Source organism: Bufo gargarizans, chromosome 1 (genome assembly GCF_014858855.1).
Source record: "Bufo gargarizans isolate SCDJY-AF-19 chromosome 1, ASM1485885v1, whole genome shotgun sequence".
NCBI classification, from domain to species: domain Eukaryota; kingdom Metazoa; phylum Chordata; class Amphibia; order Anura; family Bufonidae; genus Bufo; species Bufo gargarizans.
In genome coordinates this window covers 498,130,006-498,151,401 of record NC_058080.1, presented here as the reverse complement: position 1 = coordinate 498,151,401, position 21,396 = coordinate 498,130,006, and the positions used below count along the sequence as shown (strand labels likewise).

At 45.5% G+C, this 21,396-nt stretch overlaps 1 protein-coding gene across 5 annotated transcripts in view; it reads right to left on the bottom strand.

Annotated features, from left to right (window-relative positions):
* The window catches only part of CHD8 (chromodomain helicase DNA binding protein 8), a 99,362-nt gene extending 78,560 nt beyond the window's left edge, over positions 1-20,802 (bottom strand). For 2 of the 5 annotated variants that reach the window (XM_044274650.1, XM_044274675.1), the window contains exons 1-2: positions 20,700-20,801; positions 11,931-12,720 (exon numbers count right to left, since the gene is read on the bottom strand). In XM_044274650.1, the coding sequence (XP_044130585.1) occupies positions 11,931-12,596 (666 nt within the window). In that variant the 5' untranslated portion in view covers positions 12,597-12,720; positions 20,700-20,801. Of the gene's footprint in view, positions 1-11,930; positions 12,721-15,450; positions 15,538-15,609; positions 15,744-20,660 lie in introns of those variants that run through there. The other 3 variants (XM_044274658.1, XM_044274665.1, XM_044274668.1) reach the window with 3 other exon arrangements.
* Between the last annotated feature and the right edge of the window lie 594 nt (positions 20,803-21,396).

Below are 21,396 nucleotides of genomic sequence, written 5' to 3'. Positions count from 1 at the left end.
ACGGTTGGGTTGAGGTACCAGCAACGACATTGGGGAAATGTCGCTCGTGTAGACGGCTAACTACACTGGTGGATGGGGCCACGAAACCTCCTGGATACAGGAGGTTCTCGATGATCTCTTCCTGAAAATTTGAGGAAGGATCCTGTTCTCCCAGCCTTACTGTAGAGAACAAAACTATTATATGCAGCCAATTGAATTAAATATACAGACACCTTCTTATACCAGCGTCTGGTGCGTCGGGAAACTAAATACGGAGCCAACATCTGGTCATTGAAGTCCACCCCTCCCATGAGCAAATTATAGTCGTGGACACAGAGGGGCTTTTCAATGACACTGGTTGCTCGCTCAATTTGGATTGTCGTGTCTGCGTGAATGGAGGAGAGCATGTAAACGTCACGCTTGTCTCTCCATTTCACCGCGAGCAGTTCTTCATTACACAAGGCAGCCCTCTCCCCCCTTGCAAGACGGGTGGTAACAAGCCGTTGGGGGAGGCCCGCGCGACTAGTTCGCGCGGTGCCACAGCAGCCAATCTGTTCTAGGAACAAATGCCTGAAGAGGGGCACACTTGTGTAGAAATTGTCCACATAAAGATGGTACCCCTTGAGAAATAAGGGTGACACCAAGTCCCAGACTGTCTTCCCACTGCTCCCCAGGTAGTCAGGGCAACCGACCGGCTCCAGGGTCTGATCTTTACCCTCATAGATCCGAAATTTGTGGGTATAGCCTGTGGCCCTTTCACAGAGCTTATACAATTTGACCCCATACCGGGCGCGCTTGCTTGGGATGTATTGTTTGAAGCCAAGGCGCCCGGTAAAATGTATAAGTGACTCGTCTACGCAGATGTTTTGCTCAGGGGTATACAAATCAGCAAATTTCTGGTTGAAGTGGTCTATGAGGGGCCGGATTTTGTGGAGCCGGTCAAAAGCTGGGTGGCCTCTGCGACGAGAGGTGCTATTGTCACTAAAGTGCAGGAAACGCAGGATGGCCTCAAATCGTGCCCTGGACATGGCAGCAGAGAACATGGTCATGTGATGAATTGGGTTTGTGGACCAATATGACCGCAATTCTTGCTTTTTGGTTAGACCCATGTTGAGGAGAAGGCCCAGAAAAAAAAAATTAATTCGGAATCTTGGACGGGTTTCCACCGGAAAGGCTGGGCATAAAAGCTTCCCGGGTTGGCGGATATAAATTGAGTGGCATACCGGTTTGTTTCTGCCACGACTATGTCCAAGAGCTCCGCAGTCAAGAACAGCTCAAAAAATCCCAGGGCCGAACTGATCTGAGCTGTCTCAACCCGAACTCCAGACTGGGCGGTGAAAGGGGGAACTAATGGTGCGGCTGAAGTTCGGGACTGCCAATCAGGGTTTGCCAGCACCTCAGGGACTCTAGGGGGTCTACGGGCCTGTCTGTGCGGTGGCTGCGACGGGTTAACTATTGCACGTGCCACCGTACCAGCTTCAACTGCCCTTCTGGTGCTCGCCACTTCATCATGTTGTACGGCAGTGCTGGTACTAGGTCCAGGGAGGGCTGTGCTGCTGGTGTATGCCTCACTACGTAATCCGACAGCGCCAGCCCCACTCTGCTGCCCTTGAAGCGGATCCTGCGCTACCTGTGGTCTAGCAACATGGGGCCGGGTACGCCTGGTGGTATCAGGGACCTCTACCTCCTCGTCCGAACTTTGGGTCAGACTGCCACTGCTTTCTACAGGTTCATATTCTGACCCGCTAGATTGGTCAGATGAGGGTTCCCATTCCTCATCCGACTGGGTCAGAAGCCTGTAGGCCTCTTCAGAAGAATACCCCTTGTTTGACATTTGGACTACTAAATTTAGGGGGTATTCCCTGAGACTACCCAAGAAAAAAAAGCAAGCCTGTCTTACAAATGGGAGGCTAGCGAAGTACCAGAGGCCGCTGCGATTGATCTAAAAAAAATATCAAAACTGATTTTTTTTATCGCCGCAGCGCTTTTAAAGTGATTGTGCAGTGATCAAAAAAAATTATTATTTTTTGTCACTGCGGCAGGGCGGGCGTGGGTGAACGCACGTGTGGGCGACCGATCAGGCCTGATCAGGCAAACACTGCGTTTTGGGTGGAGGGCGAGCTAAGGTGACACTAATACTATTATAGATCTGAATGATCAGTTTTGATCACTTACAGATACTATAAAAGTACAAATGCTGATTAGCGATACGCTAATCAGTGACTGCGGTGCGGTGGGCTGGGCGCTAACCGATTGCCAACTACCTAACCAAGGGGCCTAAACTATCCTAAAACCTATCAGTCAATACCAGTGAAAAAAAAAAAAAGTGACAGTTTACACCGATCACTTTTTTCCCTTTCACTAGGTGATTGACAGGGGCGATCTGGGGCTAGGTGTGCTGTTTGTGTGTACTCACTGAACTGTGCTCCTCTGCTGGGACCAGCCGACGAAAAGGACCAGCAGAGGAGCACAGCAGCCATTTAACACATTATATTTATAAATGTGTTAACTGGCTTCTGATTTGTTTTTTTTACAAATCATCAGCTTGCCAGCCACGATCATTGGCTGGCAAGCTGATGACGTGACCCCCCTCTAACTTTTGCCGGCCCACGATGCGCATGCGCGGGCCGGCTGAGCGCGTCATCTTGCGTCTCGTGAGATGACGCATGTATGCGTGACTGTGCCTGGGACAGCCGCCTCCGGACCGCGATCCTGTGTTAGGCGGTTAAAGGAAAATGTAGATGAAATTTCAGAAATTCACTTTTTTGATAGATTTGCAATTTAATCTAGTAATACAGCAAGGGTTAACAGCCAAACAAAACTCAATATTACCCCGATTCTGTAGTTACCAGAAACACCCCACATATGATCCTAAACTGCTGTACGGGCACACGGCAGGGCACAGAAGAAAAGAACCACCATATGGTTTTTTGTAAGGGAGATTTCACAAGGATAATTTTTAACTTGCCATGTCACATCTGAAGACCCCCTGATGCACCCCTAGAGTATAAACTCAAAAATAAATGACCCCATTTTGGAAACTATGGGATAAGGTGGCAGTTTTGTTGGTACTAGTTTAGGGTACATATGATTTTTGGTTGCTTTATATTACACTTTTTGTGAGGCAAGGTAACAAGAAATAGCTGTTTTAAACACCTTTTTTTTTATATTTTGTTATTTACAATGTTCATCCGACAGGTTAGATCATGTGCTATTTTTATAGAGCAGGTTGTTATGGACGCGACAATACCAAATATGACTTTTTGTTGTACATAATAAAGCATTGACAAATTTCCTTGGAATCTAGGAGCCAGCTAAAAAAGTTAGGAGCCAGGCGGAGCCGCATCATAAAGCCCCCATAGCGCTCCCCCCCACTTCTCCATACAGGCCCCCCCCCCCCAATAATGCTGTATACCATGTTACATATACCGCCACTCCGTCCCCGGACCCTATTGACTATAATGGGGACGGGGGTGGAGCTCTGGCGCATCACGGCAGTTCGCTGTGAGAGGCCGCCGGACTAAAAAGTTGGACATGCAGTACTTTTAGTCCGGCGGCCTTTCGCCATGCACTGCAGTGCTGCGCCGGAGCTTCGTCCCCATTATAGTCAATAGGGACGGAGCGGTGGTCCAGCAAAAACAGCTGAAGGACGGATCCGACAGGGTGAACAGCCTGCCGGATCCGTCCTGCTGCAAGTGTGAAAGTACCCCTAGTTATATAGCTACTGAATGAGACAGAAGAAGGGATGCCTTTTACATATATATCTCCTTGAGAAGCCAATTTGATCCTAAAGGGTTAATTCAAACTGTAATCTAGACTCTGTCCTTTCACTTCTCTTATCTCTCTGCTCCTGTCCCTTAAGCTTATCACTGCTGCAAAAGCATCAGCCTCAGTGTAAACTGTTCTAGAGTCTGACTGACGGTTCTTCTAACTCAAAGAATCGAATGAGTCTCTAACCAAGTCGGATCTTTAGAGTCTTTTAACCTGAGACTCATTCGATTCTTTCTTAGACTCCCTGTACAGTGTGTGACTCAGACTCAGAGCTGCTAGTGCTTGCCTTGCCTCAGCTCTGATTGGTTGGTGGGCGGGGAGGGGAGGGGCTGGCAGAAGCAGCTTCCACTCTAGGATCAGATTACACTCCTCCCGAGCCCCTGACTCTCTGACTCAGACTGAGCTGTTTCAAACAGTGCTGCCTCCCAACAGAACGGCAGCTCCGCACCCATCGCCCGGGCACCTTTGAAAACGGGCTGACAAATACCCAAGCGCCAGGACTAAATTCCTGGTCGCCGTGGCGACCTGGGATTTGTCAAGCCCTGCCATACCTAATAGGTCTACTTTTTTTTTTTACATTTAAAGGATAACTGTCACACTTCGACCCCAATTTCAATTTTCATATATGTAGTTACTAATAACATGATATTCCAGAATCAGATACTATTAGACTGACTTTACCCCATATTTAATAAGATTCAGCCCTTAGCAACCAGTCTGCATAAAACTGCAATCTCACTATTCAGTTAAGATGGCCGCCACTGCCCTCACCCTGAGGCTAATCCCGCCTGCCCTCACTAGCCAGTAACAATAGCCCCCCAAAAGTGTCAGTAACCAGAGCCCTCCCCCTAAAGGGTTAATCTCCTGCAGCACAAAGGGGTCCTCTTACCACATGTTTCTTTCATTTATACACTGAGCAGACGGCAGATCTCCCTTCCCTGGTCTGCGCTGCTTCAACTCTGCATTCTCCTGCTCTGCTGAGTGAGGGAGCGTCTGCCAAGCGCAGGGACAGGGTAAAGTGCACACAGCCCAGGCACTGTTATCAGCTGCTGGGGAGGACCTGGCTTTAATCATTTACTTACAGTCCCTGGCTGTCAGTAATCTGACCTTGCAGGCTGCGTGCTTCTGCGTCCTCTGTCTATCAACACATAGACGGACCATGCCTAGCAACCCTATTTTAAGCAGAGGTAAAAGTAGGCAGTACAGGGAACAAAACTGTGGAATTAAGGGGTAATTGAATACACAGTGAAAAGTTGAAATAGGGCCACCAAGGAGATATTAATCACCACAATCCAATACCCCCAAAAAAATACGACAGTTATACTTTAAACACAAAAGCATTTTTGAAACAAAAAAAAATATATATATATATATAATGATGTTTTAGTGTCTCATATTCTGAGAGCCATCTTTTTTTTTTTTTTTTTTTTGGGCGATTGTCTTAAGTAGGGGCTTATTTTTTTGCAGGATGAGGCGATTGGTACGATTGAGGGGCATACGCCTTTTTGATCGCTTGGTGTTGCACTTTTAGTGATGTAAGGTTTAGTAATGTTTTTTTAACCAGTTTTTATTTTTTTTACGGTGTTAGCGCGTGTGATATTTTTATAGAGCCGATTGATACAGACACGGTGATACCGAATATGTCTTTTTTTTTTTACAAAATAGGAGAAAAAAAAAGAAAAGTAAAACTTTTTTTCCCCCCCACTCTGAGACTTAAACTTCTGGGGGTCTGATCCCCTTTACAATGCATGACAATACTTCTGTATTGTCATGCATTGGCTCTAAGTGTATCACTCACTGTAATACACTTACAGCTTCCTGTCTGCGAGATCCAAGGGGCTGGATCTCACACGGTTACATGGAAGGCAGTCACGATGCCTAAGGAAGGCATCGGGCTGCCATCGGGACCCTGCGCTGCTGTGATGGGGACTCGATGGCCACCCCGCACCCGGCAGGATCCTGCAGCCAGTGCTGATCGCAGCAGTACAAGGGTTAACGCGCCGGCATCTGTGTTTTCACCAATGCCAGCGCATACAGCAGGGGTCCGGCTATCAGTGACAGCCGGACAACTGCAGCTGATCGGGCGGGTGCAGCTCCTGGGATTTCTGACCCACTTTCCAGCACGGGGGAAAAAGGACCTTCTAGAAGTATTTCTATTAGGTTTATATCTATCTATTAAAGGAAATAAAACGCCTCCAGATTTGTAAGGGAACAGGATGACAAGAAGATGTAGTTGGGGGGCGATTATATGGACTGAACAGCAAGTACGAAAAGTATAGCTGAAGCAATTTAGTTATACAGAGTGGATAAAAATCAATGATATAAAACTAAAAGAAAGTGGATTTTTTTTTTTAAATATAAAATGCTTTGAGAAAAATATATTACCATCCAAAAGGTTATTCCATCATGAAATAAAGATTCGTTTTTTAAAATTATGTAGAATAAGGCTGTATATGGTTTAATTTTTTTGGTAAATAAATTCCATTAATCCATTCATATGGTCATGCTCTTATTATTAAACTGATTATTGGGCAGTTTCTCTGCCTACAAGATATTATCACAGATGCTTGGTTTCCTTTTGCAGTTCTTAAAGCTGAATTTGACTCAGCAGAGATCACATGCCTCTTCTTCGCAGCAAAAATGTTATAACATGAACAGAAAAAGTTGAGAAAAAGACCTTAATCCTAACTTCTACAAACCTATAAATACAGAATCAACCAAATATGAAAAGTTGTTATTCTAAAAATCTTCTTCTACTTGCATATTAAAAATTATACCAGCAAGAATTAGTCTTTATGTAGAAAATAAAGCCTGACCGACTAGTGATTTAAATCAAATCCACCCTGCTGTTATGTACTGCTGACATTAGCACATCGCTAACGTCAGTCAGCTACATAACATTATTTCTCATGACAGAAACCCTTTAAACGTTACTTATTATTGGTGTTGCAGTGCTCCCTCCCCATCCCCTCCTCCCCAATGGTGGCAGTTCCGATCGGAGCCCCAGCAGTGTAATCCTGGGGCTTGATCGGTTACCATGGCATCCAGGATGCTACTGAAGCCCTTGCTGCCATGGTAACCTCCCTGCTCCTGTGTGTACTATGCACAGGACAGCAGGGAGAGTGTGAAGTCCTGTTCACCCTGATCAGGGTGAATAGGATAAGGGATGAAAAGATCCCAGAATCTAGCCCCTAAGGGGGAAATGGTTATTAAATAAACAGTAAATAAAATAATAATAAAAATGTGTAAATCACCCCCTTTCCCAATTTTACATATAAAATATATAAACAATAAATAAACATATCACATATTGCCACATCCGAAAAGTCCAAACTGTTAAAATAAAAATCTCCTATGTGGTGAATGCCGAAACAGAAAAAAAAATTAAAAAAAAAAATATATATAAATGCGCGAGTCGCCTTTTTTTTTTTTTTTTTTGTTACCTTGTCTTCCCAAAAATTAGGATAGGACTGTTCTATTATGGGCCGGAAGTTCCATAAAATGCGGAATGCACGCTGCTTTTTTTTTTTTAGGAGTTATTTTTTTTCATGTGGTATAGAGTATTGCAATACTTTTTTATGGGATCGAATAAAAAAAATTTTTGGTATCGAAAAAACCCTAGTTTATATTCAGAAACCAATTGTACAGTCTGCGAGAAGTGGTAAAGGACGTTTGAGGTTGACAAATCATGTGGATCCTTCGCATTGGAGCTTTAGGTCCATACGTTTTAAATTAAAGAAATTATCTAAATATCCCATCATGCTTTGAAAAAGCGTCCGAGGGCAGGAAACGGATGTTGGAGCGGTTGAAAATTATATAATATAAATATATATATATATATATGCAAAAATTGGACTGCACTCCAAGCAATTCTTTGAAAAAATCTGTGTTTATTCACCCATCAATGGCAAAGCAACGTTTCGGCTCCAACTGAGCCTTTCTCAAGCCGAAACGTCGCTTTGCCATTGATGGGTGAATAAACACAGATTTTTTTCAAAGAATTGCTTGGAGTGCAGTCCAATTTTTGCATCTTTACTACTGGGTAAGCACCTGCTGCCGTACTTGGATTTTGCACCCATTTTTTACGCTATATTTGGACGGTGGTGCCGCCTGTGGAGAGATAGAGATTAGAATATTATATATATATATATATATATATATCTCTATCTAAAATCTACTTCTCCCCTGTGCTGCTGAGGGAACATGGCGCACGCCGATAGCAGAACGCTCCATGCTCTGTGAAAATGTCAAATCCTGGTACGGAGGTAGATACCGGACAAAAGTATTGAAAATTAATAATTTATACCGATATTCTGGGAATTTTCATTTTTGAAAAAAAAATAAAAATAATTCCCACAAATCTGCTGAAAATTAAATGTTTATTGTTAATGTGTATCTTTCTTTTTCATTTATACTTAATATTTTGGTCCTTCTCCCCCTGTGCTGCTAAGGGGAACACGGAGAGCGCTGACAGCAGCGCTCTCCGTGTTCCCCATACGCTATCGGAATATCGGCAAAATAAATGCTGATACAGATAGCGTTCAAAATCCTGAATATCGGCCGATATCGGTAAATCCGATAATCGGTCGATTCCTACCCAAAACAACCCTAATACAAACACAAAGTCTGCTTTGCATGTAATCAATTGAGGAATAGTTCCCAAGCGTAACGCTTCATCTGTGCGCATCTGTCTACAGTAAGTACAGGTACCACATCTGGTGCAGACCTTCCTAATGTCTGAAAAGGACCCCAACACTAATGTTTATTTCTACGGCACGCCGCCAGAGCTGGTTGTAACGCACGTCAGACAAATCTACATCTGCTGGGATTATATGCCAATTCTTCCTGACAACTTGTCTAATGTGATCTGACACTGCACTATATTTAAAGAAGAATACAAATCTAGTATTGTTTTCTGCGTTCCGGCTTTAAAATCACTACCTCCTCATAGCCCCTAGCGCTCAACCTAGTTCCAAAGACTGCCGCAAAAAGCCATCATACTCCATTTATATGCCTCAGCCATATGGTGAAGCCTTTTTTACATGAGTAGGGTGAAGACTTGTGCATTTTCATAGGTAAATGCATTGATATCCAATTATTTTAGTCAAGATGAATGTTCATTACCTTTAAGAGCCATGCTCGACTATAGTTACAATTTTGTATGTCTTGAGTAGTCCACAGTAAGGTCGCACAAAAGGTTTCTACTCTTCAGTGTTATTCTTCTCATAAATGTACCAGTCTGAGAAGAGGCCTCCTTGTCTACTTTTAAATTTATGACGGGAGATAAAGATAAGCTCTATGCAGCTGGTGATAATTACCTATACAATTAGGCATTTATCAATGAAGCAAAATATATAATATTCATGTATTCATTTAATGAGCCTTAGTCCTTAGCATAAGACAATCAGTAGAACATATAATATATATTATACGGTTATATGTGATGAAGACAACATGTATCCAGTATATTATATATACATTTCTCATTAGGAGAATCTTTGTCTCTAAAAGAGTGTCTGTGGATGTGTGTTTTGTAACCATGAATTACAGCTTTTGGTGTGACAAGAGGAGGTACTGATATCTCTGTGAGAAAACAAAGCCATTGAAGTTTTTTTATGATTAACAAATCAACAGTGTGAGAAACATTCAGAGAGACGCCTAGAGGTCTGTCTCTAATTGCTACAAGTGTCTGAATTAATCCCTATAGCTTTGAATTAAAGCTTTTAAGGTCAAAATGTATAGAATATGTTTTATTCAGACTTGCATAAGTTAACCCTTTATACTATGATACAAATAGCTCACACAGCAGTGCCACCTAGGTATCAGTAGGTGACATTACAACAGTAGCAAAAGTGCATTCTGGGTAAGGTTATGATGTCATATTTCTTATCAATAGTCACACCCATCCGACAATGATTGGAAAGTTCCAAACTAGGAAGGTGTGTCTAACTGATAAGTTTGTGATCATAAACCATACACAGGGGGGAGACGAGGACACACAAGAAAAGGAGGAGAAGGAGACAAGTTAAGCTCTCTAGGAGGGGTCTATCAAGATGAAAGCCATGGTGAGATGCGCTATGATGGACCACCCAGCCTTCCTAGGAGCAGAAGTGAGATTCCTACTAGGACTTGGTAAGAGACACAGAAAATGATATTTCATTTTATTAAGACTAATTTGATAGTGTGGGTGACATTATACCATCTAGATTGGCGAATAAATAAATACATTAATCAATCATCTCCATATTGAGATGTAATCTTAGGATATTGTGAGACTTCATTCTACCTGCAGAAGAATCATGACTCATAATCTAGCAAAGTATAAAATGATTGCATATCTATCTATCTATCTATCTTGAAGAAAATGGACTGCACTCCAATTAAAAGTGAAAAATAGTGAACTTTTATTCACCCATATTGTGGCAACTTGTGCGACGTTTCGGCTCACAAGAGCCTTCTTCCAGTTACATTTTTGGGGTGTTGCCGCGGCCCCTGTGGACATTGCACCCGCTGCCTGGTTGGTGCTCCCGCTGGACTTTTTCTATCTATCTAACATTCTTCATTCATCGCCAAGCTAAGTGATGGATTCCCACAGGAAAGACTTATTTCAAGTCCTTCCCATTTAAGATATGGTCTAGGAAAGATCCTAGATCCCTGTTATTTGTCTTAATAGTCTTATCAAAGTTATTTGTGTGAAAATAGTCCAGGATGGGGCGGAAGGATACAGTTATCTCTTCTAAGTTTAACCTTAGATGGATAAGTCATGTGATGTGTAGTTGGTTAGAGGGGGGTGGAATGTATTTAGCATTCCATATTGATGTCTAGGATTAGACATGCCCGTCCTGATATCATGAGGTTTTCTCTGAACAGAAGTGATGTATATAACTTATGTTCCAACTTTGATATCCTAACCTAATAATAGCTTGGTTATAATGTGACAAGTAGTTAAGCTTGCAATGCTTTATATTAACGCATATATATTTATTTTTTCATTTACATGTATCATTGTGTTTATTTACTTATGCATGTTTATAATTTTGTAACCAATAAATCTGCATATTTTTATAATTCCTGTGTATCATTGTTTAATGCAGAACTACATGTTTATCATTAACGTCATCTCACGTCAAAAAGAACTTATTTATCTGAGGAAATAGTCGGACTCAGATGTGAATTGTATCAATTGGGTTGTCTACAATTCACCAGGTCACGATTTTAAGAAATTATAACAAATTTTATTTTTTTATGGTTAATTATTTTTATGACCATAATTAATAATTCTTAATTGAATTATTACAACCCGACGGACTTTGGAAATGGAATAGTGCATTTGTGGTGATGGGCGGATCTCGGCTGGTCCCCATTGTAGTAGGGTCATTCTCAAATCTAACGTGAGGCACATCTTCCTTCAGATAGTAGTCCTTGCATCACTACATTCCAGTTTTATTACTAATTGATCTTGTGATTTTAACCATCTAAGGCAGGCATCCTCAAACTACGGCCCTCCAGCTGTTGTAAAACTACAACTCCCACAATGCCCTGCTGTAGGCTGATACCTGTAGGCTGTTCGGGCTTGCTGGGAGTTGTAGTTTTGCAACAGCTGGAGGGCCGCAGTTTGAGGATGCCTGATCTAAGGGCTCTATGCTCGCCCAGTGATGGATATATGGCAGCCCTAATATCATGCATTTTGCGGTCCGCATACTGGCAGCGTGCATTCTGCTGAACCGAAAACCCCTAATAGAACAGTCCTATCCTTGTCGGTAATGTGAACATGTTCTATTTTTTGGCAGATTAGCCATGTGTACATACATACACAGTCATTTCCATTTCTTTCAGCAACATTGAAGTGAATGGTTCCACATACGGGCTGCAAAACAAACGGAATGGACACGGAAAAAAAAATACGTTTGTGTGCATGAGCCCTAATACAGAGCACTACCGGGCGACAGAAGGGACAAAAAGCAGAGCACACCCCACCCCCAATTCCTCTTCAGATCTATAACTAAAAGGGGGGGGGGGGGGGGCCCTTATTTAATAATTCTCATAAATCCATAAGACATTATCTTCTACCGTGATACCAGCCTACAGGGCTCTCTCCTTCACATTTATTTCATTTTCATACAAACATGAAAAAATAGATCAACTGCAATAAAATGATGGAAAAATCTCAAGTACTCTACCTGCTGAGGTGCAGAGGCAAAAGTAACTGTAGGTTTAACGCCAGTGTGAAGGTCGGTGCTCGCTGTAGTCCGCACTGGCTGAAGTAGTAACTGTCGAACAGGTCGCACTCCTGGCTGTCCAGTGACAGATTGGTTTGGAACTTTGGCTAACACAGTATTCCCAGATACAATAGATACCCCAGGTCTCAGTGGGGTCCCTGTGAGGACTTTAGCAAATGTCACTTTGCCTCCATTGGCTGTCTGGCCAGGAGTCAGTGTCTGAATTTGAGTCACAGGACAACCACCCACTGTCATTCCTGGTGGGGCTTTCAAAATCATGATTTTAGGAGCTGCTTGTCCACTAGTGGAAGTTCCCATAAAGGGATTGCCTTGGTTTATAGCTTCCGGAATAGTAGCTGGCTGGGATGGAAGCACTGGTTCTACTGGGGCAACTGGGACAGGAATGTCCTGCACAATCTGTGGCTCTGGTCGCTGCTCAATTCCATCTGGAATTGCATGTTCTCCACCTCGATCAGTGGTGAGCGGTTCCAGAGACTCCAGAACATTGCCCAGGCCAAGGGCTTCATCCATGGTGTCAGGTCCATCACGGGTAAATGAATCACTAGTTAATGAATCCAGGCCAAATAGATTTGGGTCATCAAAAAGGTCCATAATAGGGTCCGCCATCTTGGACTTCTTCTTAGACCAAACTCTGTGGGGAAGGCTAGTAGCCTTCCCCGAGAATACTGAGCAGGCGAAAACTTACTTCAGTCGCAAGAGAATGGATAGAGAAAGAAGCCAGGATGGTAATCTATGGAGAGAGAAAAGAAAGAGAAGTCATTACCAACAATTATATGAAACTCACAGAACTGCACACATCGCCCCATCATGTCTCAGAGACCCCAAAATGTTGTATCTATTCATAATCCATTAACACACCTCTCACCAATAGCCAAATTCACCCTCCCGACCACCAAAAATATTACAATCGCTATAATTTCAATGCAATTGTAAGGTCAACTGTACCTACAAGCATCCCACTTCTATATGTGTTACATTCATGCCATTCCATCTCAGAGGGAACCCTACACCTAGGTGTGGGTTCCACCGCTGGTACCCGCACCTATATTGAGAACTGAGCCCCACAAGTGAAGGAGTGCACACTGTGCGGCCACCCTCCATTCATTTTCTATGGGGCCGGTGAAAATAGCTGGCTTGGCCATTTCCGTCGGCCCTATAGAAATGAATGGGGGCGGGGCAGCGCATGCGCAGTACGCCCCCATTCAATTCTATGGGGAGCTGGCTTGGTGGTGGCGGAACTGGAGTCCTCCAGCCACCACCTTGCCAGGCTCCATTCTCGATATAGGTTCGGGTCCCAGCACCATTTCTATCTTACTTGCAGGGCCACAGAACAGACGTGTGGATGCGGACAGCACACGGAGTGCTGTCTGCATCTTTGGCGGCCCCATTGAAGTGAATGGGTTTGCATCCGAGCCGCAAAAAAAAATAAAAATAAAAAGGGCCTTAAAAGGGTTGTCTCATCATAGACAATGGGGGCAAGTCGCTAGCGCTCGGCTATTTTCGGTGTCCCCATAGAAAATGAATGGAGGGCGGCTGTGCATACGCAGTGCACCCTCCTTCACTTTCAGGGCTCCGTTCTCGATAATAGTGGTGGGACTCGCACCTATAAGATAATGGGGGCATACCCTAGCAATATGCCCCCATTGTCCATGATGACAAGCCCTTTAACACCCTACACAGGGGTATTCAGTCCAGGAAACACACTCCGGGTGGCCGCAGTACTTCCCAAGATGAACACTGCTCCAGTGAAACAAACTTTCTATACTTCAGTATAATGCTTTATGTTCTGCCCGACCTCAGATCTACTGAATAGTACTCGCATAATCCTTCAAGTACAATTTAGTACCTCCACAGTCTGGAATTCACAGCATTATAAATCATGATAATGCTGAGGGTTTGTGTCACAGGAGCGGTGGTCAGCTGAAATACTGCTCTCGTAACAAGCGTGTGTCCTGGACTTAATGTGCTTGTGTGAAATTGGTCTTCCAAAGAAAAAACTCCAAATGTAGGACAAACCCTTTAACCTGGAGTGCATGATTGACACGACCGTCCTGGGTCCAGGAAACACTACCTATGTGTCAGTCGCATCTGCCGGACCGACTGCAGCTCCCCTGAGCTGAAGTGACTGCATCTTATCTGATAGCTGCTCTATTGTACTGTGCTCACCTGAAGATGCGTACAGTACATTAGACCCCCCAGCAAACAATCATAAATCACTATGATACAGTCAGTTCGAGTCCCAGTCATGCGAGTCAGCCCTAAGATGCACCAAATCAAGAAGGTGCACTTTTAATAAATTAGTGAGGCCATCAGATCTGTGCCATAATTCTGGCATCAGTTACGGACAGTCCATCAGGTTGTGGGAAGCCATATACCTCCTGCTAAGCTCCCTTTAAACTGTCACGGGAAAAGCGCAAAAGCAAAAGAGTAAAAGATTATAGTGTAGAATATGTCTTGCAAAGGTTTCCAGGTCTGGTAAGCCAGAAAAATGGTGTACAGCCTTTGGTTATTTCCCCATAGTGGCTGTATGGCCTGCTGGTTTCCAGCCCGATGGGTCAGGTACCCGGCCTGAGGTGGTGCTGCCAACACGTGCTGTATTCTGTCAAAGACAAGTACATGCTTTTTGAGTTTCAATTTTCCACATTTTTCAAGATCTCTGGTTGCTGTCAGGAACCTGCACAGACCTAGTCCTCCCCTCCCCACAGCTGTGTGCAATTCTGCAGCAAAACCCACATTTTACCCGAGGATTTTCTTGCAGGTTTCACCCTATGCATGGCAAAAGGGGAAAATCTGCAGAAAGAACTGACATTCTGTGAATTTTGCAGGCAGACTGCAAGTCATTTTACATATGGAAATTTTCTGGGGCAGGTGGATGCGAATTATTTTTTTTTTTTAAAGGGCTATTCTAGCACAACACAAACGGGCAGCAAATGGTAAAAAAAAAAAAAAAAAAAAAAAGAAGGAAGAGCTTATGTTCACGGCACCTACTCCCTGCCGCAGCACTCCATTACCAGCTCTGGCCAGGGAAGCTAATGGCTGGATGCAGAGACGACCTGACTCAGCTAGCGACTGGCAGAGTGGCATTCCCAACCATGTACCTGGGCACAGTTGGATCAGCGAGGAGAGTATATATTAACCATTTGCAGGCCATGGCAGCGCTTTTGTACTGTGCTGGAATGCCCCCTTAAAGATCGTATTCTTCACCCGAGGAATTAGACGAGAAGAAATCTTCATTTTTGCTACGTGTGACTGCTGCCAACGCGTTAAACAGCCTGAAACGGTTCAACTATACGGATACGCGGCAGCGACTGAAGACCAGGACAAGAATTGTGCCGCAGATCATCTGTAGGAAACTCTTGGCCGCAATGGGGCTTCAGGATCCCATTCACTGACAGCAGGCAGAGATCTTGAAAGTGGTGGAAAAGCTAAAACAAAGTTATATATTAGAAAGTTACAGCACCTTTATCAAACAGGAAAACATCCCTTCTGGATGAGCAGCAACAAAGTAACAGGGAGGAAACAAAGCAGCCACAGCCAGGACACCAGATCAGCTGTCAGAGCCAGGAAGAACTGTCATGTGTCCACGAGCCGCTGGTAACACTGGTGGTCTCACACTCACCTATGACCACCAGGAAGGCCGTCCTCCCCGGAACTTACACGCCCTCCAGCTCGTGTATTTACCTAGCGTACAACGGCACACATGTAATCTCCCGGTAACACACATGCTGCCGCTGCACACACAGCTTTCTCCTCCCCATACAGATACACACGGCGCAACCTAACCAGCCTCAGGCCCCGCCCCGCACAGCTGCAGCGCGCTGCCATTGGCCAAGTCTCCAGTCCATCAAAAGAAGCCAAGCAGCGCTGCGTTTGGTTGAGACTTGCGCTCCGCCCATCACTCTGAGGCCTAGCCGTATCCAAGGCAAAAGCGCAGCCAGGCTCGATTTCACGGAGGCTCGCGCCAGAGAATGAATGAAAGCGTCAAAGCTGACGGCCGACACGGCTGCTGCCACACTGCACCGGGCGGCGGAGCCAAATTTAGCGTGGTTTCCTCGCAAATGTCAATGCAACGCAAGTACCGTCCGTGCCAATAGACGCATGGCTACTTGGTGACCACGGGTGTACAGGACGCAAACACAGCGGGTGTCTAGGAGAAGGGGAATTCCAACTAGTACCGCCACCTATCCCCAGTCCCACACATGCCAAACGCTGTATGTGTGTGTGTCTATATATAACGGTGCAGTGTGTATATAATATATATATTTTATAAATTAATGGTGCAGTGTGTATATAATATATAATGGTGCAGTGTGTATATATATATATATATATATATAAAATAAATTATTGGTGCAGTGTGTATGTACACACACAGCACCATTAATTTAATACATTTAAATATACACAGCACCATTCATCTAACATATAACACACATAATATATACACATATATGTAATAACACACATATAATATATACTCCCACACCAGTGACTGTGCTGTCACATCTCATGACATCAGGTATAGTGACATACTGGAGTCCTGTAATGTCGCGATACGGCGGGCCTGATGGGAAGGCTGCCTATATACTGTACTGGGTCCCTGCCATGAGTGGGAGCCCAGCAGAAAGCCAGTAGGAGTATATAAGGGGAGTGCAAGCTCCTGTAGGTACACCTCAGTAAGAGGATAAAAGCACAAAACATAGAAAATGACAACAGATGAAGGAGGTTCTAGGTGTGAAAGTCTCTGCACTCCCTGCTGATGCACTAGTCCCCCGCTTGTGACTGGCTGCAGCAATCCCAGCACATAGACCGAGATCAGTCCTGGAACACAGGGGATCTGAGAAGTGATTGTGGGTTCCACAACCCCTTCAGTTATCACCTGCCCTAACTCGCTAGTAAGCCGGATCCACTTACTGCAGGACATGTTCAAACTGCGGCCCTCCAGCTGTTGCAAAACTACAACTCCCAGCATGTCCGAACAGCCTACAGCAGGGCATTGTGGGAGTTGTAGTTTTACAACAGCCGGAGGGCCGCAGGTTGAGCATGCCTGACTTACTGGAACCGTGGACCACAGCTCCTTTCTTCTCTGGACAGACAGTGGTTCCAGAGGTTCCGAGCCCCACGAATCAGAATATTTACATCTAGGTGTTGTTCGAGCGTGGAACGGACAGCACCCGGTTGTACACCGACCATTAAAGTCAATCATGGGCGATTTTCCACACTGGCCAATGCAGAAATGCACTGCAGCGCATATAACATCTCTGTATATGCCTACTGCAGTTCTGGGCAGAAGAGGCTCGCAGTGCCATCATTATCACCACACAATACTGCAGAACAGTACCCACCTCCGCCAGTCCTAGAAATGTACTGGAGAGGTAGATTTACACCTTCACGCTTGTGCAGTTGTTTTCCAGTACTGAGGATCTGAATACCGGAAAGAAACGTTTCCGTTTAGTCCTCATGCATTGTGAATGGGAAGAGATCCGTTCAGGATGCATCAGGACGTCTTCCCATCCGGCAGCATTGCGTTTGGTGACCGGACACAAAACTGCTGCAAGCTGTGGCTTTGTGTCCAGTCACGAAAACAGATCCGGCACTGAAAACAAGGGAAGTGATGGATCCGTTTTTTATGTAGCCTAAAAAAAACGGATCCATCATCCATTGTCTTTCAATGTATTTAGTGACAGATCCGTTTAGATCCCACACAACCGCATCTTAATGAATTAGATGCATCCTGACGTGAAAAATCAAAGCGGATCAGTTTAATTCCGGTACGGAGATCTTCTGCCGGATCTCAATAATGGAATTAACACCATGAGTGTGAAAGTAGCCTTAGGCCTCCTGCACACCAACATGTGCGCCCCGTTGCCATATTGCAGACCGCATTTGTGGATCCGCAATACACGGGTGCCGTTCTGTGGGCATTCCGCATCACGGATGCTGACCCATTCACTTCAATAGGTCCGCAAATCTGGAGATGCGGAATGGTGCAGGACGGAAGCATGAAACGGAACCCTACAGAGTGCTTCCGTGGGGTTTCGTCCCGTACTTCCGTTCCGTAAACAGATAGAACATGTTCTATGTTTTTGCGGAATGGCCGGATCGCGGACCCATTAAAGTGAATGGGTCCGTGATCCGCTGCCCCACGGACGGTGTTTGTGCATTGCAGCCCGCAGCATGACCACGGGGCACACAGGTTCGTGTGCAGGAGGCCTTAGACTCCAGTCCGGATCCAGAGCTCCACGGTATATATCAGGAGCACAGAACGGACACGTACAGATGTGCGCAGCAGTGCAGGCAAAGTGGAGCACATTTTAGGAAATCTCAAACACTGCAAAAAAAAAAAACACAACATGTCGAGTTACGCCGACGATTTCCCCCTTTTCAGTGCACGGGCTGAAACCTGCAGGATTTATTACCGATACACAGCGGATTTTGCTGCAGAAATGCTCCAAAATCTGCAGCGATCTGCTGCCCCATGTGCCCATCACCTGAGGGTACTTTCACACTTGCGGCAGAGGATTCTGGGAGGCAGTTACGTCGCCGGATCTGGCAAACTGATGCATTTGTGAGGTGGATCCGTCTGACAAATGCATTGCAATACCGGATCCGTCTCTCTGCTCGTCATCCGGAAAAACGGATCCAGTATTTTTTTCTCATTTTTAAAGGGCTATTTTGCAGAGCATGCGCAGACTGCAAAACCGGATCCGCTTTGCCAGAATGCCAGAACACTTGGGGCCGGATCCAGCATTAATGCATTTCAATAGAAATGAATGCCGGATCCGGCACTAATACGCTTCAATGGAAATTAATGCCGAATCCGGCAATGTGTTCAGGATTTATGGCCAGACAGAAAACTGCAGCATGCTGCTGTATTTTCTCCATCCAAAAAACGCAAGAGACTGAACTGATGCATCCTGAAGGGAAAGCTCTCCATTCAGAATGCATTAGGATAAAACTGGTCAGTACTTTTCCGGTATAGAGCCCCTAGGACGGAACTCAACACCGGAAAAGAATAACGCTAGTGTGAAAGTACCCTTAGAGGCATCTGTCCCCAGGGGACCTTCACTGGCATTCAGGGTTGCCAATTTTTCTGAACAACTTAAAGGGGTTGTCCGGGTTCAGAGCTGAACCCGGACATACCCTTATTTTCACCCCGGCAGCCCCCCTGAGCCTAGCATCGGAGCATCTCATGCTCCGATGCGCTCCAGTGCCCTGCGCTAGATCGCGCAGGGCACAGGCTCTTTTGTTTTTAATAACACACTGCCGGGCGGTAACTTCCGCCCAGCAGTGTGTTCGGTGACGTCACCGGCTCTGAGGGGCGGGCTTTAGCTCTGCCCTAGCCGTTTTACTGGCTAGGGCAGAGCCAAATCCCGCCCATCAGTGCCGGTGACGTCACCGGGGTTCCTGTCAGCCCCATGGAGAGCCCGGTACGTCACCGGAACTCTGAAAAATGCCTTTGCCCTGCGCGATTTAGCGCAGGGCAAAGGAGAGCATCGGAGCATGAACTGCTCCGGAGCTCATGTCAGGGGGGCTGCTGGGGTGAAAATGGAGGGATGTCCGGGTTCAGCTCTGAACCTGGACAACCCCTTTAACCCAAAATCACGGATGGCCAATACCTTTTACGGACAAGTTAAAAGACCACAAAGAATAATAAAGATTCTGACTAACCCATGTCTACAGCTCGATCTACTGCTAGGAACCCATTACCAGCCTTCACTGTGAGGAGAATTACCACCAAAATCATCTAGCCATGTACCAGCCTCACAGGAAAAAAATAATCAGACACTTTTTTTCCCCCACAGACACAGGAAAAATAAAAAGTCGCCTATTTTTACAGGCTGCCTAGAAATTTCTGGACGGTTGGACACTAGTGTTGAGCGATTTCCAGGACTGATTCACTATTAAGCCAAATTTCCTCGTGCTTCGTAGAAGTGAATAGATTTAACCCAAAATAGTGAGAAAAAAAAAAGTAAATAAATACTTACCCGATCTATTTGCTCACCACGGGCCGGTCGCAGTCGTCTTGGTTGAAGATCTCACATGAAATCCTGTGCGGGGCGACGTCACCACCGGCCGTGCAAGATTTCACGCCAGACCTTCAAGAAAGATGGCGGCGCGAGTAAAGAGATCAGGCAAGTACGCTTTATTGACATCACGCATGAACGCGGCATCTGAGGGGTACAACGAGGAGGAGGTCCCGCTACCTACAAAGATGTGCACTTTGTGACAAAGTCATTCGTCATGGAGCTGTAACATTCCGCGAAGCAGCCGAATCGAACGCTTGAACAATTCGCTATTGGCAACCCTGCTGGCGTTACACAAGCGTCCAAGAGTTGGGGGCCCACACCGGGACGCCGGCACACAGACCCACGCTAAGTGCAACACCAGAGGGTACAGTCCTTCACAGTATATGGGGGGCACAGTGATAGGAGGACGTACAGAGAGGGGCACTGGCCCCAGATACAATGTAGCCTCACAGCGTTAACCCTAAACAAACATGGCGATCCCATGGTGCCAGCCGTGCCTCCTGCCACCCTACAAGCGCACATTCACACGTGTGCGGCACAAACGTCCCCGACCTACATCCACCTAACACTACATCCACGTACGTGAGCTATGTATGTACGTGAACTGTAGTCCGCTTATACCCCCTCCCCCACGTCTCACCTGTGACCCCACTCTGTGACGTCAACGCCCCCGTCTCACCTGTGACGTCACACCGTCCGGGTCTCGGCCGCTGTTGACCCTTTATGAGCTGGTCCCGGCTGTGCCGAGCATGGACGCGCCGCGCGATGCAACTCAGCCTCGCACAGCTACGCCCTACGTCACGGCGAGCTGGGACAATGGCAGAAGGCTCTATGCCCCAGAGCCCGCCCTTTTTTATTTCCTATTGGTCGATAAACATAGCAATCAGGGGAGTGTGCTGACGTCACGCACAGAGTGTAGGTTGCGCTCATCAGGAAGTGCCTGCGGAAGAGCGTAGAGGGGCCTTCAGTTTAGGCTGCCCCATAAATGCCTGATTAAAAAATAATAAAAAACACACGATGTAACGCGAAGACCGGATGAATGAATGATTAGGAGTCAGACACGGGTTATTCTTCGTTTGACACCAGTGTAGTAAAAGAAGGAAAACGCGTGCCGTTATTCTAATTGTATTCATGAACAAGTAATAAATAAATGTGTTACAATGTATCAGCGGGGATTCAAGCTATTGGGGTCATCAAGAGGGGGACCCTCCACCCCCCCCCCTCAATGGAGCAAATGATGTTAACCCCTTCAGGACCATGCCATTTTCTGTTTTTGCGGTTTCATTTTTCACTCCCTGCCTTTCCAGAGCCATAACGCTTTTATTTTTCTGTTCGCATAGATGTATAAAAGGGCCTGCTTTTTACGGGACAAGTTG